Source organism: Dermacentor andersoni, chromosome 1 (assembly GCF_023375885.2).
Source record: "Dermacentor andersoni chromosome 1, qqDerAnde1_hic_scaffold, whole genome shotgun sequence".
Taxonomy (NCBI): Eukaryota; Metazoa; Arthropoda; class Arachnida; order Ixodida; family Ixodidae; genus Dermacentor; species Dermacentor andersoni.
In genome coordinates this window covers 93,049,588-93,076,063 of record NC_092814.1, presented here as the reverse complement: position 1 = coordinate 93,076,063, position 26,476 = coordinate 93,049,588, and the positions used below count along the sequence as shown (strand labels likewise).

The window sequence follows — 26,476 nt, the reverse complement described above, 5'->3', positions numbered from 1 at the left end:
AGTGAATAAGCTGAAGAGAATGAGTAGGTACTTCAGCACTATCAGCACCAGTTGAAAAGAGAATGTGAGAATGTAAATGAATTAAGTAGGCGAGACCGAAGCACCCACAGCCGGTAACTAAGGAGGACGCGAGAGCGTAGAAGCTCAAATAAAAGTTTATGCTTGCCCAAATTTGCATTTCCGTTGACGCAGATATTACAAACAAGACTGCAGTCCTTATGTCACAGCATGTCTTATGGCTCCCCATGCTCACAATTGGTTGCTCTTTATTCTATTTGTTTACAAAGCACCCCACAGCCGTAAAGCGCTTTGCTGAATTGTGGACAGCTTATTTAAGTGCCCACTTGTTGAACAACAGACGACATTTCTCACCAGTAGCACTACCAAAACAAACCTCTAAGTAGCTTTTGGCACAATTCTGATGGATATGCCATCCAGCCCCACACCTTGCCCCCCCCCCCTCCCCTTGATGGGCATATTCAGAATCTTATTGGGGAAGGGGTGGGGGGTGAAAGGAACTATGACTCTGCTCGTAGTGACGGTGAAACCATGCAACCAAGTTGGAGGAATTCAATACCAGTGGGGTTGTACAACTACAATTTCGATTTCTACCACTTCGAGATGGAAATCACACTACACTGCATGAAATGCGCAGCCCGCGAAACAGTCTAAAGTGGTTTGCATGGAATGTCACAGTTGGGCCAGAAACTACAGCACACATCACGGTGTGCTGCAATTTGAAGACAGCCGCTCATGCTATCTTTAAGCCCATATCAAGATATTTTCTCAAACCTTTTCTTATTAATACACCGTCAGCGATACTTATGTACACTGAGGAATCAAACACAAACATCTCAAGTATGAAACTTTGTGTCAGTACTCCTTTAACAATGTGCCATTCCATTAGGTAGGCCACCAAACTTACAGGTGGTGATACTTTTGCATAAGGTCTGCAGCTGCTCTAATCATATTAGAAGGAGAAAGAAGAGGCTAAATTTGCATTATGTTGAGGTAAGCTCTTAGCAACGCTTCACAAGATATTAAATTGAATACTTCAAGACAAGCATTTCATACCTGCTCAATGCACCAGATGTATTCCTCCTCCGTTTCACCTTTCCATGCATAAACAGGAACGCCACGCTTAGCAATGGCTGCAGCAGCATGATCTTGGGTGGAAAATATGTTGCAGCTTGACCATTGAACCTGAACGACAAAAAAAAAAAAAGAAAAAAAAAAAAAAGTATTCAATTTTGATACAAGTACTGTAGAGATGATAAAGGGCTTCTCATTGAACAACTGCAGTTGCAGGGATGCCGTTGGGCGACCAAATCATGTACTTAAGGAGCCAGTTGCATGCTCAATTTTAAATTGTAACTGAAGTCCAGGGTAAAAAAAGAGGGAGTGGGGGAAGACTATTTCGAGGATCGTGGCATTTTACATTCCACCGGAATGTTGTGAAATGTTGCAGTGGAAACTTTCAGAATGATTCAGGCCACTTGGAATCACTTAACACACTAACATTTTCTTCCTTTCTACTCACTTATACAACAGTGACAAAAGTTTCACATTCATAGAATTGTTTACATGAAAAAATAATTCAATTGTCCTTCAACCACTTGCCGCCTGATTTAATTTCTAGCATAACAGAACCAAACAGAAAGAAAATCCTACATATTCATGCACAATTGGCGTCTTCTCTAACAATGACATGCATAGCAACTTTAGCACCAAAGATAATGATCTGAGTTATTTTTTCTTTACAAAATGTGTGGTGGCAGCTCATCACATAATGGACAAAAAGTTTCCAAATAAACTGGTTAATTCCACAATTTATACACTTTAAATCATATATCATTAATGCTGTACCATATAGAGTGGGCACGGCGAAACGACAGCAATTATGTCGCTAACTACGAAGCTCTTCTTCTCTGTAAAAGTTTCGCTGATGATGATGGCTGGATCATCAAGCAAGGATGACACATGACTGCAGCCGGTTGGCATCAACTACTTTTCTGAGGCAGATCGGTATGCGTGGATGCTAATACCGAGCTTTCGGTGTGGTCGCTCCGATGCATCGACAGTTGCACGTGTCCGCAAAATCGGCGCCCGAGGCTATTAAGCATCCGCTGCTGCACTTCGTCGACAGTAGCACGACGAGACGACAGCAACCATGTCGCTAACCATGAAGCTCTTCTTGCCTGTACAGGTTAGCTATTCTGTTTCCAACATAAGATCTGGCGGTGAAGTTGTTAGTAGCTATGCCATGCTGAAGCACCTGTTTAAGTATTGCATACGATTGCTTTGTGTGTGCAAAATGTCACTTTACGGTGACACTGAGACAAACCCAGATTCTACAAACGCTGATTTGCTGCACAGTGTTCTTTAGGGACAAGCTGATATGGAGGCCGAAATATCGCAATTAAAGTCGTTGAATGAACAAATGATGCGCGACACGGACTTACGATTTCGACTAATTGAAGACAAACTACAAGAATTTAAAGTTAAACAAACGGAAATTGCAGCTCTTAAATATACCGCAGCTGCCTTTAAGGCTGTGCCGACGTGGCAGAGTTTATATGTTAACTGCAAGTTAACTGATCTTGAAGACCTTAGTTGCCGAGCAAGCATGATCATCCATGGTATTCTTGAAAACACATAAGAAAATCACACTTCTCTTCAAAGTGCTGTTTAACCAACATACAGTATTCGAAAAAAAAAATAAATAAATAAAAGGGAGTAAAGTGCAAGCCTATTGCCCAAATTCACCATCTTGGCCACCAGGGTTGTCATTGCTTACTTTCAAAATTACCAAGAGAAACAAGAGGTCTTATGAAATTGAAATAAACTGAAGGGCTCCAATATTTTTGTGCAAGACGAATAGTCAGTGCACGCTGCGCTAATGCCACCTACTTCGGGAAAGGGCAAAAACTGAACATGACAGCAAGAAACGGTCACTCTTATCCACGGCATGATCAAAATTGATGGCGAACGTTTTTTCTGGGATAATGCAAAAGATGCACGCGTGGGCCTTCATCCGCAAGCTATGGGGCTCATAATGATGCTCTTGGCAGATTGCTTCCAAAGAACAGAGAGTGCTTAAGGCAAACGAGCAAAGTTTGTTGAATAAAGTTCACAAGCTCAAATACTTCCTACTCACCTATGAGCCTCACATTACAGTAGTTACTGAAACCTGGCTGCACGAAGCTATAAACGATTCAGTTCTAATTCCACCAACATACCAAATCTTCAAATGCGACTGGTTTACTCGAGGAGGTGGTGTCGCAACAGTTCTCCGAGATGTCATTAGTGCTTTGCTCCTAGAACAAATTCACGACCGTGGAAGTTTATTTCTTAAAATAAACTGTTGAGCCATTCTTTGACCGTGTGTGCTGTCTACAGACCACCGTTATTAACACCTGAATATCTGACTAAGTTATATGACCACATGTACTTGTTCAAAAATGATTGTCTGGTTCTTGGAGGCAACTTTAACTTACCCAATACTGACTGGCACTTTCCCGATTCTGTCTCTGACATACATAACCCTAAACCCGCTTGCTGACATTGCCTTGATGTGTGATCGTGAACAGACTGTTACCGAGTACACCAGAGAGGCTGGCAATGCCCATTCTACAATTGACCTAGTCTTTTTAAATTTTAATGCATATAGGTTTGCAGTCACAGTTGAAGATGGCACGTACGATCATAAAGCAGTGTTTCTATCCTTCCGTATTGGTGGAAAAAAGTGTACAGACAGGAAACAAGACATGTTGTTAAGGATTATTCGAAGGCTGACGACCAGGCCATTTTGGATCACCTGTGGCTTTTATGTGATAATCTTCATGATGTGTCCACCGTTTGGAACGAAATAATATCTGTCATACATTAATGCATTGATAAGTTTGTGCTGACCAAACGTGTTAGGAAGAATAGAAATAACCCATAAGTTACTAGAGATGTGTTTGCACTGCAGGCTAAAATGTGTCTGAAAGAGAAAAACCCACTGTAGACTTGCTTCGTTGAAGACCCAACTTGCAGCTCGGCTAACCGAAGCCAAGATGAGATACCTCAACCACTCGCTCCCTAACTTCTTGAAAAATAACCATGATAAATTCTTGCGGTACTTGAGCGAGAAGCACAAAAACTGACCAAGATATCAGTGGACGGCTATATTGTCTATAATGCCACCAAAATATGCGAACCAGTTCAATTGCTATTTCCACTTATTATTCACTCTGGAAGACCACACTAACACAAGTAATAATTCCCTTCCTATCATATCTACCGATTTCATAACTGTCGAAGGTGTCTTTTCTTTTGTTGCTGAATCTCAACACTAAATCTTCTGTCGGTCCAGACGGCCTACTTAACATATTAATGCAGCGGTACGCTGAACCTATTGCACATGCTTTCACCCATCTTATTCGTCTTTCACTGAACGATTCAATTCTTCCCGATGAATGGCGTACAGCGCCCATAGTTCCTGCCCTTAAGAAAGGTGATCGCCTGAACATTGAAAACTACTGGCCTATGTCGATAACTTCCGGTCCCTGTAAACTTCTAGAGCATATTATCACGCATTACGTAATGTCTTTTCTTGACGAAAACAATATATTGACTCCCTTCCAGCATGGTTTTAGGCTTGTCGACTATTACCCAACTTGTCACCACTATTCATGACTTCACTTGACAAGGGAGGTCAAATAGATGTGATCTTGTTAGATTTCAGAACGGCCTTCGAATGTGTCTGTCATGGTAAACTAATCATGAAGCTTTCTAGCATTGGCCTACCCATTAATCTAATCAATAGGATCTGCTCCTACCTCACCAACCAAAAACAGTGTCCAGGTCGAAGGCTGCAGCTCTGAAGTTCTGCCTGTAACCATGGGAGTTCCCCACGGTAGTGTCCTTGGCCCTGCCTTGTTTCTTATCTTAAAGATATTCTTTCATCAGTAGGCATCTCCACCATAAACTTAAAACTTTTTGTAGATGACTACATTCTTTACAAGCCAATTAAAAGTGGAAAGGATCAAGAGTGTTTGCAGAACCTAAATTCTCTCCCTGATTGGTGCAACACCTGGTCAATGGAATTAAACATTAGCAAGTTAGTCTTTATGCAAATCTCAAATAAAACGAGTCCATTCACATCTAGGTACAGTGAACGCTCGTTAATACGAACTTCAATAATTCAAATTTATGGATAATTCGAACTGTACTATTTGGTCCGGCCAAGCTCCACAGAAGTCTAGGTATATAAAACCCGTTAATTCGAATGCGAGAAGGTTCCGCCACGGATAATTCGAACTACGCGCCACCGTGCCGACGGCTTGGCGCCTGGTACACAGCCAGAGAAACACGCCTACTGCCTACACACAAGGCTGCATTGCCTCCTAAACAGAGAGAACGGCGAGAGAAGCTAAAATCGGGAAAAATCTAACCGGCGGGGGATCGGCCAGAAGGCAGCGGCGGCTGCCTCACGTGACCTCAGAGACTTCTTGCCCATCGGGAATCTCGAAGGCTTTGCAAATCTTGTGTAGCTGCTAATGTTGTGTGGCAGATGACGCGGCAAGCACCAAAACACAGCGAATCAAGTGCGTCCCAGCTGCGAATCAGGGCCTTCGCCACCTTCACATGTTCATCGTCTTTGTCTCGGCAGTCTTCATCAGTTGTGCACGTCTGTTTTCAGCTTAGGAGGTACCGGCTGTTGCGATGCTTTGTGATGGTGTTAAGCCTTGGCTTAACGAAGCGCCAGTGTGGCCCTCCGCTGCGGAGGTCATGGTTTGATTGAATGCTGTCCGTCTCTTCTTCAGTTTTGAAGAAGGCGAAGGGGAGGCATTCCGCCACATTCGCTCGTTAGAGCAAAAAGTGCTAGCTGTCGCCTTCAAGGGAAAAAGGCAGACTACGATCACGGACTTTCTCAAGCATTACATTTCTGACATGCCCTACTGCTTCCAAATCGCAGTCTACTGTTGTTATCTTTCACTTTCATTAGTTCGAACTGAAGCGGCTTCCCCTTGCAGTTCGAATTAATGAGCTTTTACTTTATACGTTAAATAATAATCCCTTGATTGAAGTCGACAATTTTAAATACTTGGGAGTCAAGATTACAAATAGACTATCATGGGGTAGCCATACTGATAACGTTTGTTCATCTGCTTCTAGAAAACTGGTTTTTTTTTAGACACACACTAAAGAACTTGCCATCCCAGATCAAAGTTCTTGCATACAATACTTTTATTCGACCCCGTCTAGAGTATGTATGCGTGGCCTGGGACCCGTATATTAAAAAGGATGTTTATAAACTAGAAATGGTTCAGAGGAGAGCAGTAAGATTCATCCATAAGCCTATCACAAACTTAATTTGCCTTCATCTCCGACGGCTAGTAACGACATCCCACTTTTGAAACAGCGCAGAGCTATCACCAGACTCAAGTTTCTTTTCTTGCTCCAGACTTGGCAGTTTAATATCAATCCTGTAAATACCTTTCTTCCACTTTTTCCCGGCAGGCTATACGTAGTCACAATCACGACCCGACACCACACTTTGCACGTACTAACCTTTTCAAAGAATCGTTTTTCCGTGAACCATCAGCGAATGGAATGCACTGCTTCCAAATGTTTTTTCAGAACGTGGCCTTCCAGAGTTCGAAAATCACATGCATAATTTCAGGTAAACGTCATTGTTGACAACGCCATACTCGTGTCTATTTTAATAACTCATGAACTTGGGTTTTTTTTTGTGTGTGTGTGCGCGCCGAAAAGTGATTTTACAGAGTTGTGCAATTTTTGTCCCCAACATATTTTTAATCATGTTTGCTAGTCTATGCTTGCCTGAGTGGTAATGCTTGCTATATGCTTTTATCTAATTTGTTCAGTTTCGTTCACTATGTTCATTTTTTCGCCCTCCTTGCTTGGTCTTCGGACTACAGTATGTACTAAATAAAATAAATAAGATACAACATACAATTATGGGTTGTTTAGTTGAGGACATTAGAGATATGTTTCCTCACAAAAGAACAAATTTGGAGGCAAAATTATTTGTTTGCATGAGCTTTAATTTTTCTTAGGACCAATTTTGATGCAGAATATGTAAGAAAATGCCAGCAGTGTTAACCATGAAGATAGTGTGGGGCTTGCCATTTGCTTGGAGCTATTAAGAATGGAAGCAACAAATAACCAAGAATAGGAAGACGGGCTTTTTAAACACAGTGAAAATCGTAGGCTTCTTACAAAGAAGCGACAAGTTGCAAACACGAAAGAATGCATGTATATCCCCAACTTTATCTCATTGTAAATCTTTTTTACTTTGAAAGCTTAGTACCTTGCACCTGATGTAATTGCAAAACAGTTTTTACAGCAAAGGTGATGAACCTTGCAACTTGTTTGTCCAAATGTATGCAGCCACATTGTTTTTCTTGGAGTGCTCACCTTCACTGTGTCATTTCCTAAACGACAGCCAGTAACAACACCGATGCCTTACCATAAGACTAACATGTCAAAACCCACTAAATTCTCACTTAAGCACCCCAATCCCAATTTAACAACTTACTGAACCACACTGCACAGCATTTCAGACCTTGCAATAAGTTTTTTGTAATAACAATTCCACTCCTTCACAAATAATACAAAATGAAATTATGCTGAATACCTATGATTAGAATTCATATTTAGTTAGCGAAGTAAAGCACCAGTACAGATGGTGTGCAACGCTGTCTCATACCTTCTCATTTCTCCATTCAGTTGCCCTCTACCCACAGTGCTGCATTCTTCCCTCTCCTAACCACATGTCTGCCTCCATTTCTATAGTTGCATCATCTTCCCATAACTTGAGGAATGGTTGGCATAGGTATTGTTAATGAAGATTAATTTTTCCTACAGTAGCTGGCACTTGATATGCTCTGGTTATACACCAACAGCTAACATGCTAGCCAGTCGTCCTCGGCATCCTTACCTCAGCTCCTAGTTCAAGCAAAGTTTCAATTAGAACAGCAGTCTGAATGGTCATATGCAGACAGCCAGCAATCCGAGCACCCTTCAGTGGCTTTGATGGTCCATACTTGCGACGCAGTGCCATAAGCCCAGGCATTTCATTTTCAGCTACGATGATCTCCTTGCGACCAAAATCAGCCAAGCCAATGTCGGCTGAAAGAAAAGGAGAGCAAATATATTATTTGCTCCTTTATACCACATAGAAGATAATCAAAGTGGACAGATAAACAACAAAAGGCACACAATTTAGTCAACTTGTTTGAAAACCTTACAATTTTTTGCTGTATATTCTACAGAAGTGCAGTCATGAGCCCACATGTGCTTCCATTTGAATACAAGCTTGGGTGAAAATGCCAGACTGTAATGTTTTAGTTTTCATGGTGTCCACGATTAAAAGCTTACAGTATGGTGTCCAGTGTCTCTCACCACCAGGTGTGGTCACCTTGGTGTCACACAAAAGGTATTTTCTCCACTTAGCCTTTGCATCATCCTGCTCCCCAATAAGCAACACAGAACATCGCAATGTGGCGCCACCAAAAAACAGCGCCGCCACAAATGAGGGCAAAATAGAACACCGATGAATGCAGATCCATGCGGTCACGTTGACATGGTCCAAGGTGAGCACCGATTGTGGACCGAGTGTCAGTGACTGAGTGCAGCTCACTCAAAGGGAAGCTGGCCGCAAAACTTGGGTTGGCTGTGAAGCTACCCACAACATGCCCACATAAGAAAGCAACAAAAGATATAGTGGTGAAGACAGGGAAGGCAAGGAACTGTCCCACTGCAAGCAAAAATTATTGCCCACATGGGTTCTAGGTTAGAATACAGGGGCCTAAAACTGTGGAGAGGAAGAGCTGTTGTATTTTTTTTTCCAGAATTCTTGCTCATGAAATGTCCCATCAACCATACTTATGTATGCTTTATCCAACTACTGGAGCAATTCTTGTGCCATGCTGTATAATATCAAATTTATATTTTTAAAATGAACGCATGTCTGCTTTGTCTTCTTTCCTACGGCGTGCCCATGAATCCAGACATTACGATAATGAATACAAACTGTTAAGTACAATACAATTAAAATTGTGAAAGCATTGCATTAGCATGCACTTGGCAATACACTAAAAATTGTAAAAGATATCTGCTGAGAAATTGATATTTTTATGCCCTCCATGCTCTCTACAAGCTTTACACGAGAGAAATGTTCCAGGTAAAATGCAATTTAACAAGGAACATTTCGACAAGGAAAACTCAACATACTAATATATAGCACTAGCACCACTTTTCGCCAGGACTAACACATTTAAGAACAGCTTATTTTGCAAAACTGTCTCGGAGTGGAACAAATTACCCGTGTAGTGGACAGTACTCATAGAGCCCCACAGGTGGAATAAAAGACTGGATTAGCTCCATCAGGCACATAAGCTCGACGATGGTAGCCGCCACATCAATGCAGGCACCTGTTTAATAAATGGCAATTCTTTGTGGGCCTTCTGTTCCTACGCCTGCAAGTGTCCTTGATTCGAGTGAGTTTGTGGATGAACTGGAGTATTGTTTTTGCAGCTGTTAAATATACCTTGTGTTTGTGTCATTTACATTTTGCATTTATTATCTGTTATTAATGAGGGAGCATTATATGCCCCATTACGCGAAAATCTGGCATTGTAGTCAGCGGTGTGACCAAATGATGGCGTCAAAAATGGTCGACAGCAAAGAGTAAAAATACATTAAAAAAAAAATACTCGGATTGACATCAAATTTCTCAGGGAGGTTCCTGTAAACAAAACAAACAAATGCCTTTGAAAAGAATATTAGGTAAATTTCGGTCTGGGTTGGAATCGAACCAGAGCCTCCAGGGTGGGAGGCTAGCACACTTCCCTGACACCACACGGCTCCATGGTTCCGATTGACTACTGTATGCTTAGTGCGTGCGTCATTACGCATATCACGTCACAGCCATCTGGCTGGCTGAATGTGTGGCCTTTTGCTTGCATTGTTGGGCACATGGCGGCGTAGCCAATGAGTAGGAGGTGGCACCACATCACGAGTGTATAAAATAAAAAGCATTAATGTCCATTTGAATGCAGCTGAGCGGTCCTTCAAATTATGAATTCCTCGCGGGCAAGCGAGCGCATTGAAACACTTGGCATGTTTTCATTTGGCCTTACCAAGGCACAGTTAAAACGCAGGCGAGAGCTTGTGCGGACAAGGAACGCACAAAGAAAAAAAAAGACATTTCACCAAAAGCACTACAATGCGTTTGCATTCCCACATGTAAGCAGTCTTAAGTGTGTCTGCCGAATTTTTTATGGTTGTCGTTTGTTCCAATTTTCACAAGTGACAGCCCCTCCTGCTTGGACCACAGTAGTACTTCACAGTATGTACGTATAAATAAATAAATAAATAAACAAACAAACAAACAAACAAACTGGTACAGGACATAGACATTTTCCTACTTTTATTTGAACACATGTGCAAAGTTTTGTTACAGCTGGCTCAAAAAAGAGAGAAGTTCCCACATCCTGTGCAGAAATGCAGCTGGCACAACCTGGCAGCAAAGCACACAAACAGCACATCAGCAGTCAAAAGCTAGCAAGTTGCAGTGAAAAAAAAAAATAGCATGTCAATGACACTGCACGAGAGGAAACAGGAATGAGGGCACCATGATGTTCCCATTCGATTCCTAGGCTGTCTGTGGTGGCCTAAAAACTAAAAATAAAACTAAGGTCTGATTGCTGTACTAAATGACAGCCAGCCCCAGAAGCAGCTAAAACATGAAAAAAAAAATTTTTTTTTAAAGTGTCCATGATAGCAAATATTACAACCTTCAAGCTAGAACTTGCACCCCACTGCAGCAAATGAACAAATGAATAAAAATGTCAGGTTGCAACATCATTATCGGGAGTTTCAAGAAAAGAAATTAACAAAAGGAGTCCTGGTGCAATGCATGCATGTGTGCATGGCTCTCTGGCAAGCTACAACAATACACTACCTTTGTTTTAGTTGTGACTTCAAAGAATTATAAACACATGAAATAAACCATATAACTACATGTTTGTTGTACATTTCTATTTATGCCTGACAAGCTTGAGCTTCAGACACATTTGACATTCTCATATCCAGCTTTGAGGTTTCTGGACAACTAATAGATAATGGTCAACATAGGCACAGGGAGCAAGAAGATTTATTTTGATGTCTGCAATATATATGGTGTCTAGAATCAGGCTGTCAAAGGATTCCACATGCACTGTTCACCAATTATCAAGCCAGGCCACGAGTTTCAGGTTAAAAAAAGAGAGAGAGATCTGTCATAAAGTACACTTCAATCCTCAAGCAAGGACTTCAACCTCACAAAAAAGACATGGAACGGATGTATGGTTGACACGCTGCAATTGTGCCGGATGTGTATCAGCACAGCTGTGGTTGTCCTTCAACTCAAACGAAGGCATAGTAAGCATTCGTTTTGGCTCTGCTTTCAAACAACTAATGCACAAAAGCTGAAGAACGCAGCTCAATTGCTTTTATTTTAATGGGGACATGGTCTATTGAACAACCTGTGTTAAATTGCACATTTCTTTTTTAATTACACAAATAGTTACAATGATTACCTGAAGTATCTTGAACAGTATAGGTGCAAGAACATTTACTACGGAACCTATCAAGAGGTATAAAAAGGCAACAGTACTTTCTACAATGAAATGCGGTACCATACGAACAATATCTTGAAATAAAAATGCCGCACATAATTGTGCCCATTACATCCACATAACGTGCACAGAACAGCTAACTTCAATATGACATTTTTACTTTTGATCAGGAGTCTTCAGGTCAGCACTGTACTCCCCTGTATATATAGCATGTGCAACCAATTGGTTCACAAATGAACCAAACTTTGTTAGAAGAACCTAAAATTGCTGAACTTGAGAAGACAGTCTCTTGGCCTTTATATATATATTTTTTGCAAAGAATTGGACAATAAGGAAAAAAAAAACAGTGCTGGGAGCTTCCTTTCTTGTCATTTTATTCTCAGTCACACGCTTGCTGAGACATGGAAAAAAAAAAGAAAAAAAAGAAAGAGAAAACTCAGTGTCCTTCCACTCTGTGAAGAATGATGACCAGCGAAGCTGTGTATGTGGGCCCCTTAATGGCAACCTGCACCTCCCCCTTAATGGCAACCTGCACCTCCGCCGCAGGTCGGAGGTGCAGGTTGCTTCTGGATCGGCCCACGTAGGTCTTCTGGATCGGCCCACGTATGGGGAATGCTTAACGCCTGCTTCACCTTCGCCACAGATCGGCCCAGTATTGCACTATCTTTGGGATCGGCCCACGTATGAGGAGTGCTTAATGCCTGCTTCACCTCCACCGTGGGTCGGCCTGGCATTGCACTATCTTAAGTATCGACTCACGTGTGGGGAGTGTTTAACGCCTGCTTCACTTCCGCCATGGCGGGTCAGCCCAGTATTTTACTATCTTTGGGATCAACCCACGCACGAGGAGTGCTTAACGCCTGCATCACCTCTGCTGCAAGTTGGCTCGGCATTGCACTATCTTCGGGATTTTTTTTCTACCCGCGGACACGATAGCAGGCAGAGTTGCCTTTAACAGCTTCGCTGTATAAGTTCAAATAAGAATGCTTGTGCGAGAGAAATGTACGAGTAGTAAAGATGCTGGCCTCCACAAAATCCCTGCATGCTGCCCACATTAATAGCTTCCAAGATTAATAAATGATGCAAGGCCCCAGGTATCTAGGGGGTTGTAGATTAGGGCTAAAGTTCGTCTATTAAGTGTCCCAACTGGATGCTTAGAACAAATGTAGTGCTCCAACTTCCGGTATACAAATGTTAAATAGGCACTGAAGCACTATTTGCTGTGAACATGCAAGTCAAATATTATTCTGCTGCATGCAGCAGTAAACCTGAAATCTAGCATAATGGATTACCTACTCTCTTCTGTAGCTTTCAAAGACCATACTTTATTTCCCCCTGCCCTATACGACAAATTCGATGGTCCCCAGCTGGCCAACCATTGGGCCATCATTTGCGATCATGAATTACTCACGAGCATAAGCTCCTGCATGCACACACACCCTTCCAGATCTAGGAAACAGGGAAACAACAGTTCTTAAACCCTACCGCACTATCTGTCAATGCTCTTTCTTTTTTTAGGCAATGTTTAAGACGCCAACCTCAGCGCGAAAACAAGAAGAAAGAAAAGAGCAATAAGGCAGGGCATTGTTATTGGTGCCGCCCCAACTGAGAGGAACCATTGAGTTGAGGGGAATACGAATGTAAACATTGCACTCATGTCTTCACTCATATTAGGTAGGTCCTTTCCAAAAAATTTATTCAGGAAAATATTCCTTGAAAGGCATCTGCTCAGATTGCAAGAAAATGTCTTCCAGTGCTCTTAATATATTTCACCAATGCCCCTTTTGCTCTTTCTTTCCATCACCAGGGTCCATGAATGACACTGCATTTTATTCCCAGGATTTTTGCTTCACTCATAAAAGGTAATGAAGCTAACAGAAAAATCAAACATTTAGCAGGGTAAAAAAAATTAAATTATGGGGCTTTACATGCCAAAACCACTTCCTGATTATGAGGCATGCCATAGTGAAGGAGTCCGGAAATTTCAACCACCTGGGGTTCTTTAACGTGCACCTAAATCTAAGTACACAGGTGTTTTCGCATTTCGCCCCCATTGAAATGAGGCCGCTCTGGCAGGGATTCGATCCCATGACCTCGTGCTCAGCAGCCCAACACTATAGCCACTGAGCAACCGCAGCGGGTCATATAGCAGGGTACAGATAAGGCACAACTTCAAAGAACAGATGCACCCTGCTATTGCCAACCCTTTACATGTGCTGACAGTACAAGCAAATGGAGCATGTAGCGGGCAGTCAATATGGATAGCTCAGCACTTGTACTCTGCAGCCTCATAGCTGCCCTGTAAAGTATGGAGTACACTGTGTGTGAAGCAGTGCCACATGATACTATCTGAGGCATATAGTGAATATGAAACGCAAGGGAAAGGGGGGTTTGGAGTGCATTCCCTTTCTGTCACCAGCTGAATAACTTTCTATGAAGAACTCTTATACTCCGTTTCATACTTAGCAGGCAACAATGCGGAAGCTACACAAGTAGTGCAGTCATACAAGTCTCAATACGCACACTTTGCAGTGCACTTGTTTTTTATCCGGGACGCTTTCTACAGAATGAAACACCTAGCTCATATATTACTACATCTGGGCATAAGGCTACGTCAAATCACACATTATTCGGCCACCTTTGTGCTTCCAGTACGCAATGTATTATGTTTTGGTCGCAGAAACGGGCCAGTTACAAAAATGTGCCCCTCCACTTGTAGGGTGATAAAACAGGTTCAGTTCTGCATTGCTTGCCATGTAATAACTGCATCATTTTTTGCAATCTAAGGGTATTAAACTTAATGTTACACCAAATAACATGACACATACCCAGATCTCTCTTTCACATGCGACATTATTTTTTCGTCGCAAGTGCAGGCAGTGAGAGAAACCTTTGTATCGTTAACTGCAATGTACGTACACTTACTTGAAGTGCTTAAGCACTTCAAGTAAGTGTTTTATTCACTATCACAAAGCAAACATGGAGGGGTAAGTAAAAGGAAGATATCATTATTTGCCAAAATTTTCTTTCAAGTGCTCAATTATTAAAATTGACCAAATGATAGGTGCTACGCCTAGTTTGCGAGAGACATCATAGTGGAGGGCTCTGGAGCCATAGCACGTAACTTATGCCCTTTGTCATTGGCTTTCTTCATTCCAAACATCGGCCACTCAGTGTGACAGGCGAGAAGAAATGAATAGAATCAAAGGAAAAGAATCCTTACTTAATATGGTCCTTGGATCTTGCCCATTGAAATTTCATAAAGCGCATCAAAAGATCAGCACATGGACATTTCTTCATGCCACTCTCATAATAAGAATTGACTGCAGCTGTCATGATAAGAGATTCAATGACATGGCTGCACAGCCTCCATGGTAAGTCAATGAAAATGAACTCGCCCTATTTGCTGGGGGAGAATGTTACTCCTTTAATTATTTACCTGTTCCTTGAAACAAAATTATATCTTTAAAGTGATTTTCAACACACAAGCTTCACTTTACATGGAAACATGTAAATTCAACTCAACCATAGAAGCAGATAAGTGACAATCTGCAGAAAGGCCAATGCAGCCTAGGTTGGTCTTTTCGCACTCAAGAGAATTAGTTCTAATATTTTAAAGTGAATGGTGGCTAAAAGTAGTACCATACTGTTCAGATTCCAGCCTTATTACCGTAAGAACGGCCAAAAAATACTGCTCTCGTTGCACTGCAGATGTATGACCACATACTTCAATGAGATTTCGAATTCATGTTTTCTTCAACCTTTAAAAACACAAGGTCACGGCTGGCTCCTTTCAACACTGCCATGAGATTTGCTGGCTGGACTTGCTGGGCGGTTTCCACTATGTTTTCATTCATATACTCGCCGATGACTGAACCTCTCCAACTGTGAAATCCACTTGCCAACATCTCCATTTGTGAAGACAATTTTTTGAGCAAGGATTCTTTTTTTTTTTATTCCTGCACGTACCAAATAGCCCGCAAACAGCAGGTACTTCAAAACGTTATCTTGCCAGGTCACTCACCGTCCACCGGAGACAATACTTGGCGTGGCACTGAGTACAATTGTGCACGAGGGCGCTATCTCAACTTGTACAGCAACGGGCACAACGCCATAGACAACCCGGCATTCACCTAGCATCAACATATCATGAACAACGCCTACTTCTCCTGATCGAGAGCTTACAGAGCACGGAGCGGGACAGTCCTCCAGATCAAACGCAGCATACACGCGCATACATGAAATACTTCCTTTCTTCAAGCCCAATATTGGGCCCATGCCACAATTATTTATTCAGGCATCTGCGCGAAAGTGAGCATTTTCCTTTCGTAGTCATATAATGTACCGTCAATAAACAAAACTATACCAACTTTGTATACCTTTCTAGACTTCAACAAGAGGTACCTGACAAAGTTGAGCCTGTTCTTATACCATATTGATTTTATAGCGGACGCACCTTTACAACAAAATGTGGTAAACATGTTTCATTGTTTTGTTTTTCCCCATCAACCATTAAAAAAAACGAATTCGGCGGACGGATGGCCCGATTTCGCACAGATGTTGGGGCCGGAATGATCGCAACTGCAGCTTAGAAAAATTAACCGCCAAAATGTCGTTGACGCTCAAAATTTTGGTTCCGCTAAAAATTAAAAGAAACAGACGCTTTTACAAAACGGGGATAACGCAAAACTTTTAAATTAAATGTAATCACCACAGGCTGAGCGCTAAATACTTTCAGTACTTTCTTGCGGCACTTTCGCGCGCACCTCGCGAGTGGCGTAGAGCAAGTGCTACTTTCAACTTATCACGATCTCTTATGTGCGCAGAACATAAGCTTCAGCTGTGACATCGATGTTCAAAGAGCAATATTTATTTTTACTTTTAATCAGTTCCCTGGGACCTGTACAAATTTCCGAGATCTATGGCGCACGTGTACAGTAGATAAAAATACAATGAAATCGTAATTAAATACTCGTCGAAGACGAAATTCAAGAATTACTGTCGACTCCTGGAAGTACCTACTACTGAAAGCGAACTTTCGCGATTCGGATGAACTATCCCGCGAAAGTTTTTGGTCGTGCTGATGCACACGGATAAAGCTTACCTATTTTGTAAGCTGGCTTGCTTGCAGACATTGTGAGACCTGATGCGAGACCAATGATGCGAGACTGGGAACAACAGCGTAAACCTACGTGCGGCGGCGAACTGACCTTTATACGGGCGGAGCGATTACGCGCAAAAGAAATCTTTCTATCGCAACCCGCGAACACGTGCGCTACCTGAGCTCTCGCCGCGCCGCACCGCACTCCCGCCCAAAGATCGCTGCGCCGCCTACGCGCAGAAGTTGGCAACCGTGCCACAGGTGATGGCGCTACGGGATGGCTACGTTTAGAGTCCTAATTAATTAAATTATGGGGTTTTACGTACCAAAACCACGATCTGAGTATGAGACACACCGTAGTGAGTGACTCCGGAAATTTGGACCAGCTGGGCTTCTTTCACGTACACGGATGTTTTCGCATTTCGCCCGTATCGAAATGCGGCTGCCATGCATCCGAGAACCTCTATAGTTACTTTTAGCCAACGTTACTAGATTATATAAAAGTATCTAGTAGCGATGACTTTTAGCTAAGTTTGTATAGGTGTTCTGTGTTTTAGCCGCGTTAGCTTTTTCCAGACAGCACGCTAGGTCGGACGGACGTCCGATTAAAATCCGTACGTTCGAAGCAAAGTAACAACATCGATCAACATCGATCATCGATATACACCCCAAATGGACGTCCTGACATGGATGTCATACACTCTAAAAACAGTTCCACCATTTGGGGTGTATATTTGTCCCACAACGATAATCATCATCTGTCTTGCCCGCGTTTCCTTTCTTTAACGCTGCGAGCCCGGTACTTCCCACTAACGAACGGCATGCGCGTTATCAGTGTGACGCAGCATTCTCGACAGGAAAGTAGCGAGCGCCGAGTTTTCAAGAAAGGAAACGCAAGCAAGGCAGATGACAATTATTCACTCTAAAAACAGTTGCACCCTTTGGGGTGTATATTTGTCCCACAACGATAATCGTCATCTGTCTTGCCCGCGTTTCCTTTCTTTAACGCTGCGAGCCCGGTACTTCCCACTAACGAACGGCATGCGCGTTATCAGTGTGACGTAGCATTCTCGATAGGAAAGTAGCGAGCGCCGAGTTTTCAAGAAAGGAAACGCAAGCAAGGCAGATGACGATTATTCACTCTAAAAACAGTTGCACCCTTTGGGGTGTATATTTGTCCCACAACGATAATCGTCATCTGTCTTGCCCGCATTTCCTTTCTTTAACGCTGCGAGCCCGGTACTTCCCACTAACGAACGGCATGCGCGTTATCAGCATCACATATAGCATTGCCGACAGGAAAGCACACTCTTAAAACGGTTGCACCCTTTGGGGTGTATATTTGTCCCACAACAATTAATAATCGTCATCTGCCCTGCTTGCGTTTCCTTTCTTGAAAACTCGGCGGTAGCGACTTTCCTGTCGAGAATGCTGCGTCACGCTGATAACGCGCATGCCGTTCGTGACTGGGAAGTACCGGGCTCGCAGCGTTACAGAAAGGAAACGCGGGCGAGAGAGATGACGATTATCGTTGTTGGACAAGGTAAGCCACAAAGGGTGTAAATTTTTCTAGGAGTGCACATTTTAAAAACGTTTACACCCTTTGGGGTGTATACTTACCACACAGCAATAATCGTCATCTGTCTTGCCCCTATTTCCTTTCTTGAAAACGCTGCGCTCGTTACTTTCCTGTCGAGAATGCTCTGTGTCACAAAAACCTACAAGTCGCTCGCCGATCCGGCTGCCAGGCGCAAGCCGACGGAACACAGGGGTCCGCTTTACGCTTCGCCCTGGCCTACAAGCGAGAGGTCTCTGTGCAACATTTATTTATTCAGGGTTGGTCAGCCCGAGCAAGGCGCCCGTGTATCGGTGCGTCGGCAATCACGAAGCAACTCGTTGAAGGGGGATAACAAGCATTTAATCATACACAAAACTGATCACGGACAATCAGGGAACAAAGAACTCAAAGTAGGAACGAACATAATTGGCGTCCGCGACAGGACCTGGTCAGCCACGTGTCGGTGCTGAGGATACGAAGGAACTCGTTTGAGGGGTCGTGCTAGTGGCAAGAAGTCCATTGTTTCTTTGAGCACGATGGCAGAGGCTGAGTTTGATAAACTCGTTGATCAGGGACGGAGCTTCGGCTTCGAAGGTAAAGAATTGTTTTCTTGGATAGAGCAAGAGAGAGCTAGACGTCGAGAAGAACGCAATGCAGAACGCACTTGGCGGAGGGAAGAAGCTGAACGCGAAAAGACTATGAGAGAGGAGGAGTCCAAATTAAAGCTCGAGAGGGAAAGAGAAGAGTCCACCTTAAGAATGGCTCTGCTTGAAAAAGAAAAAGAGGTGTTGTTGCTGAGGCAGCAACCTGGCAGTTCCTCGGAAACGGACTCTAGGTCGGGGTCGGAAGAGAGGGGAGCTATGCCGGGAAGCAAAGTGAACCCGCACAAAGTTATGCCTGTGTTCAATGAGCAACGTGATGACCTCGACGCGTATTTGATGCGTTTTGAGCGTGTGGCTCGAGGTCAAGGTTGGCCACGAGACCAGTGGTCCACTGCATTGAGCCTGTGTTTGAGCGGTGAGGCACTGAGCGTTTTCAGTAGGATGTCCGCGCCAGATTGCACGAATTATGAAAAGTTAAAGCAAGCATTGATGCTACGTTTTAGAATGACCGAGGAAGGGTTTAGAGAAAAGTTTAAGGGTGCATCCCCTATGAACGGGGAAACGTGCTCCCAGTTTGTTACTCGGCTCACGAATTTTCTTGAGCGGTGGGTCGAGCTGTCCAACACCAAGAAGGAATACAATGATCTGTTCGAGCTGATGGTGAAGGACCAGTTCCTTTCAAGCTGCGCGGCACCACTGGAACTCTTCCTAAAAGAGAAAAAAGATGCTACTCTTCACGAAATGATAGAAAGAGCGGAGCATTATGTAGACGCGCATGGATGGCCGAATTTCGCAAGACGTCCAGCTGCGAGGAAAGAGCCGTCAGCTACAGCAGATGCGGAACAAAGAGCTGAAAGGAAAGACAGGAGCCAGTCAGCTGTGAAGGCGAGGGATCAGGAAGTGCAGAGATGCTTCCTTTGCTCTCGTATCGGCCATCGAGCCGAAAACTGTCGCGTAGACAGAGCGGAGGGCAACAACCAACCTCTGAAATGTTTCAAGTGTGGCAAAAGCGGCCACACTAGTTGGAAGTGTTGGCAGAAGGGTCCAAACAAGCCAAAAGGAACGGCAGAAGAATCGGCGTCGTTGTGCATTGAGAACGGATACATTGAGCTGAAGAATGGGGAAAAGGTCCCGGTCGTTGGCGTGGGCCTGACAGATGAGCCCGTAAATGTTAAGGAGAAACTTCCAGTAGTCACCGGGGTGGTTGGTAACCAAAGGGTTCGGGTCCTTAGAGACACAGGATGCAACACAGTAATAGTAAGGAGGAGTCTGGTCAAGGAGGGTGATCTCATAGGATCCAACTCTCCCGTGTACCTCCTCGATCGGTCGGTTCTCCTGCTTCCAGAGGCTTGGATCAGCGTGGACACACCTTCTTTCAAGGGCCGCCTTCGGGCGAAGTGTATGAAGGATCCCCTTTATGACCTAGTACTCGGCAACGTTGAAGGAGTTAGAAATGCCGCCGATCCGGATCTCGACTGGAGATTGGATACGATGGCCGCGACTGTGCCCTCCTCGAAAGAAGTAAAACCCTCAAGGAGTATTAGCGCTGAGCAGGAGTGCGACACTGCTGGAGGCGAGCGCTCGGCTATCGCAGACTCGGATGGTGACCATGCAAACGCCGTAGTGACGAGATCGCAAGCCCGTGAGAAAAGACCGTTAAGGGACCTTCGGGTGTCGGAGAATTCAGATAACGTAAGCCGGGAAGGCCTAATCAAGGAGCAGACTATAGGAGTCGGATAGACTAATTCGCGGAGGCGTGTTGTTATCACTGTATAATGATGTTTGTTTTTCTCCACGTCAGGGCTTCTATGTATTCATGCCACTGACGACCTCATGCAGTGTTCTGTATTATGTTCTTCCATGTGTTCTGTATGGAGGAATTAGGTCTAGCTTTGTGCAGCTATGATATAATACGATGTGGTTGCTGTCTTTGTGCCGTGCGTTATCATGTGCTTCTTAGTATGGACAATACTGTGGACTGCGCGAGTGCAGTGAGTGCGCGTCAGCTGACAGTGCCAGAGTACTGACAGTGCCCATGAGACTGGGTCCAGATCCTCATGCCATTGGGATTGGACTATCTTTTTTTCTTGGACAATGCAACCGTGAAGTGTGCATATCCACCTGTGCGTCCGTAGATTCTACACTAGTTTTGAGAGTACCTTCCTGCTCTGACGTTCGACGCTCATAGGTTTCCTGTTGTTATTGTGTGTGATTTGTCGCTGGCCTGTGGCTAGTAAAATATTACGCTGTAATATTCTTGAGCGGGGAGCAGTGTCACAGACCGGCGCCAACCATGTTATATATATATTTCTTTAGAGTGCGTTTTTCGGGCATCCCGTTCCGAGGCTACGGGAAGAGGCCGCGAGAGAGGGCGGAGAGGACTGCCCAGGGTCGAGGGGCATCTGGAGACGGTCGGCTTTGTGAATCGCGCAAGCGGCTGTTCTTCGGAGGCGGCTTCGCTCTCCCCTTCGACGGAGTCGGGGCTTGGCCGCGGTGTAAGATTACCAGAGTGGAGCAGGCAAAGCGCACGGTGAAGCGAGTTGTGCGCCCTGTGTCCACTGTTCGGTCGCTTCCGCTGGTCGGGATCGCGGAGACGGCCGGGCCATAAATCGACAGTGCACATGCTGTCTTCGGTGGCGCCGAGAAAAAACGCCCGTAAATAACCGCTGGGCACAGCGCTGTCTTTAACCAGCGTCTTCCCTCCGCCAGCTCGTTAGCAGTTCGGTGGGAAGGGACACAGTCGGTTGGAAAGAGGCAGCGAAGAAGGTTGTGTGAGTCTTTGCGGCGTGCGGGGCCGAATTCCTGACGGCGAGGCGCGCGCTTCATCGCACCGGGCCCGCCGCCTTCGAGCCATCGCCGCAACGACTGCCACACGAGCCGTCCCCGTTCTTCGCCGCGCTCCGATATGGTCTATCCGCCGGCTTGTCCTCTTCTTCTTTGTTCTGTTAACTCTCAATGACTCCTGTGCCTCTAAACTCCTTTGTTTACTGTTGTTGTAACCCTGCCTGATTATTGTATGTTCTGGTCGTGTTTCCAATTGTGTGTGCTTCTCGCCAATTATGTTCGTTCCTACTTTGAGTTCTTTGTTCCCTGATTGTCCGTGATCAGTTTTGTGTATGATTAAATGCTTGTTATCCCCCTTCAACGAGTTGCTTCGTGATTGCCGACGCACCGATACACGGGCGCCTTGCTCGGGCTGACCAACCCTGAATAAATAAATGTTGCACAGAGACCTCTCGCTTGTAGGCCAGGGCGAAGCGTAAAGCGGACCCCTGTGTTCCGTCGGCTTGCGCCTGGCAGCCGGATCGGCGAGCGACTTGTAGGTTTTTGTGACACTCTGTCATGCTGATAACGCGCATGCTGTTCGTGACTTGGAAGTACCGGGCTCGCAGCGTTAAAGAAAGGAAATGCGGGCAAGACAGATGACGATAATCGTTGTGGGACAAGCCCCAGAGCGTGTAAACGTTTTTTAAGAATATATATAGGTTGTGCAGGAGGGCACTGCGTCCCTCGGCACTTCATGGTACTATAGCAGGGGAGCGATGGGGGGCAGAAGGAAATACTGGGGGGTCGGCCACTCCCCCCTCGCCCGCCTTCAGAACTGCCCTTGCCCAAAGGGTCACAGTTTTTCTTTTACATATCGCAATCTGGAACGTCCAAAGGATAACGTAGGAGAAAGGAAACTATTTACCTATCGTACAATGAGATAGTAAAATAACATAAGAGAGATAAAAGATGCTTTTTATATGCTCAAATAATAACCCAAAGCTGGCTGATATGGCTGTTTCAAATTTTGCAATAACTATATTTACTCCCGTGAGTCGTATTAATTAAAAGGTTAATGAGAGCTCATTAGTAAATGTGTTACCAGGAAATATCCCTAGGTCTCAAACATTTGTTTTAATATTTACTTATTTAATAAAGCTTTCATTGAAAAATCCAACCTTGTGTAATATTCATACATATATTAGCCCATAAAAACGACATATCACGCCAAAACTACTGCAGACTAGGGCGAATGTCTACAACGGCAACACATCACCGTATTGTAAGGCTAATAGAAATGTGTTATACTAATATGAATCCCTATACGAATTTTTGCTAGGGTGTCAAAAACTGAAATGTGTGCGAGAATATTTAGGCATATAAGAACTATAAAAGAAAATTTTGCTTTGCCCTGCATATTGTGGCTGCGTACATGAAAAATGATTGTTGCTACTGCGTACATGATGTCTCTACAGTTGAGTTTTCCTCCTCCCAGTCATTTCAGTTACGGTGTGTGCAGCGGAAGCAATAGCTAAATGTGGAACGAGGAAAAAGCGCATACGGCATATGACGTCCACGATTGAGCGTAAGTTTCCGCCAAGCTGCGCGTGAGCCAATACAGAACTCGTCTAAGAGGAAACTCGCAGGCACTTTATTCAAATGCAAGTGAATCGCATGAGTGCTCTCGTTACGCTACCGAAGAAACAATTTTCAGTGAAATATTGTTCTATTTAAAAAGAGAAAACATGCCGTAGCAGCTTCTAAACTCATGTAGGCAGCCACGCTGAAATCCTTCGCGGCATTCCCGATGACTATGCAAGGGCGATCTGCAGAGAGAATCGCGCGGGCAGCGCGCTAACATTTTTTGTGAAGGCAGAAGATAAATGAGAAAACGTCCGATACGGCACATTCTGTTGCATAAGTTCGCCAACTCTATAGCGAGCTATACTTTTGCGCACACAACGCGCTTTGTGGAAGTCTAGCATGACGATGACAACATACAGGATGTTTCAGGAAATGCGCGCGAAATTTCTTTGAAATAAAAAAAAGCACGTTTTCCTCAGATTTTCTCGGGATTGTCTTTACCATAATAAGGACATTGCATTTTAAAATGGTTTGAGGTAGTAATTTAAACTATAACATTTTAACCAAAAGAGTGAAATGATTGATGCTAGTGCAATATTTAACCATAGAAACGGGACGGATTGGGCTAGATGGTGACTCTCCATGGTTCTTAGGTGCGCGACGAGAACTAGCGCGTTGAGTGCTGTTGTGCCATTACCACCAGCCGGGAATCCGAATCTACAACATGCAGAATTTATCCTGCGAACGCCCTTTGGACAAACCCAGGGCCGCGCCGAAAGGCACAGCGCCCTAACTCTCCCTTGACATGTCAAGATGCTGAGCCGCCAGGCAGCGGCGTCCTGAGGAGAAGCATCGGCAAACGACATGTCCAAACGTGCAACAAAGTGCTAGACAGCCCGGCGCCGTATTTCCTTTTCCCTGGAGGTCACCGCGCGCGGCAACTTTGAACCGGGTGGCCAGCGCGGTCGGTGGTTGGACCTCTCGGACGACCGTCGAATGCTGGCTTTGTATTGGGCCGTTTGAGTGACAATCGTTTCTCGGGGCTCCACTCGAGAGCGTTCCCGCTCTCGAGTGGAGTGAGATGTGTCATGCGTTGGAGTCTCAACGGACATCGCCGAGCGGGAACAGTCGCGTTTGCTGATAGCTCTCGGCCCCAGTGCCGATCCGATCTTGTCCTGTATAATGACCTGTATATAGTGTATAAAGTCCCTTTTGGTTATTCTCACCGACGCCTGACTCGGAGTCTTCGCTACCAACGCTCTATCACGAAACGGGTGACGAGCGCTACGGGACCACCTCAAAGTCGTAACAGTGCTGGCCCTGTGTCTTTTTCATTTGCGTTGTACCCAAGAATCAAGATCTGAAGGTCGTCAGACAAAGAGTTCATGACGCGGTGTAAGACACGCAAAAAGCTGGCGGTCCTAATATCTGCAGCGTAATGAATTTCGGCCAAGTTCATCAAGAAAGCCGAAACTGCCGAAAAGCGCTACCAAGGTGGGCGCGCAAGTGTCATTCTCTTAGCACGAGACTAGCAGGCGCTCAGAGTTACGTAACTTGAGGCCTAATCTCCACCACTAACTCGCAACTCATTTCTAGGCGCCGCGAAAGCTGATCACTCGATACATGTAGCCTTATTAAAGGACACAGATCGGAAGGGTGAGCGCCTGTGTGTTTTGCATAATTACGCGAACATCTGCGGACATTTGCGAAATATTTTGTACATGCATGCTTTTGTGTGCAATAGCAGTAAGTTCCATAGGCGGAAAGTTTTCATTTCCCTGGGGGGGGGGGGGGGGGGGGGGCTTCAGCATTCGGAACCTCACACATATATTATATATTTCTTGCACTTAAGAAACTTCTTGTGACCTTGAAGAATTGTTCATTGAAATGACGGCTTTATATGAGAATTAACAAGGCCTCATAGTATATCAGACAGTTCAGTTTCACAGCCTGAGTCCTCTCCCACCACCAAGAATATTACGTCTCTCGGTGGTGTAATCTTCCTTCGTGTAATTGTCGCATACTTGGCTATCACTAATACTGCTTCGCCTTACCGCCGAAACTGCAGCCGCTCTGCATATTGTTTACAGTACAGTGGAGTAGCCGCCCGTAATTCTCTCGTTCCTAAAATTTAATTCGACTATTGCAATTAATTATCTAATTTGAGAAGTACCGTCCTAATTATCAAAGTGCCAATGAGGCATTTGTATAGGCACGCTCACATGACATCTAACTGCTGCGTTTTCAGCGACGTACTAATTGCGTGTAATTTCTTCCGACTGGCAAACAAACATCCCCACCCGCATGATAAAACAGCACCCTCAAATAGGCCGATTAAAAGCAACTACACTGCCTGTCGCAAACCCGAAGAGACAGCGCATCCCCTCAATTGATAATGGTACGGAAGGGGCACCAACAGCAGGTTTCGCGGCTTTGCAGCTATTCCTTCGTAAGTGAGACTTATCCGTCTCTCAAGGCCGACTGTTCACATTGATAACGAAAGCCCCTTGATAACGCGGCCGAAGCGCCGATCTGACCACGCACGAAACGCGAAAAACAATGTAATAGGCATAGCATGTTTAATTAATTAAGTTATGGGGTTTTACGTGCCAAAACCACTTTCTGATTATGAGGCACGCCGTAGTGGAGGACTCCGGAAATTTCGACCACCTGGGGTTCTTTAACGTGCACCTAAATCTAAGTACACGGGTGTTTTCGCATTTCGCCCCCATCGAAATGCGGCCGCCATGGCCGGGATTAGATCCCGCGACCTTGTGCTCAGCAGCCTAACACCATAGCCACGGAGCAACCACGGCGGGTCATAGCATGTTTCAACATCCCGGTTTCGCTCGCACCGCATCGACAAAGTGCGCGCGCAGCTATATTTCGCACCAGAAACTTGCTTCAGACCAAAGCCAAATTAAAGTGAGGTTTTAGCTGTCATGAGAGTGTATACGTGCTGCAAAAACAGGCTCATGTCATAAAATAAAAGCGAAATAAACAGACTGGGAAGCGACCCACGTGTTGAGAAAAGGCAAAACCGATGCGTTCAAGAAAGTAAATAACCACTTCTTAATGAGTCGAATTAGCAATCGGGACGCTTGCGCACACACGCAAATAGAAAACAAAAAAACCCATCAGATTTCAGTGTGCCCTTATGATCTATGAATTCGTAAGCGCCGTTGAACACTAGTTGCTCCCTACAGAACGTGTTCAAATAGGTCTCCTTCTG

General features: G+C 44.5%; 1 protein-coding gene across 1 annotated transcript in view; it reads right to left on the bottom strand.

Moving 5' to 3' along the window:
• The window catches only part of Ahcy (adenosylhomocysteinase), a 34,939-nt gene extending 18,011 nt beyond the window's left edge, over nucleotides 1-16,928 (bottom strand). The window contains exons 1-3 of the mRNA XM_050192188.3: nucleotides 16,738-16,928; nucleotides 7,952-8,142; nucleotides 1,075-1,203 (exon numbers count right to left, since the gene is read on the bottom strand). Of these exons, the coding sequence (XP_050048145.1) occupies nucleotides 1,075-1,203; nucleotides 7,952-8,142; nucleotides 16,738-16,768 (351 nt within the window). The 5' untranslated portion in view covers nucleotides 16,769-16,928. The remainder of the gene's footprint in view (nucleotides 1-1,074; nucleotides 1,204-7,951; nucleotides 8,143-16,737) is intronic.
• Between the last annotated feature and the right edge of the window lie 9,548 nt (nucleotides 16,929-26,476).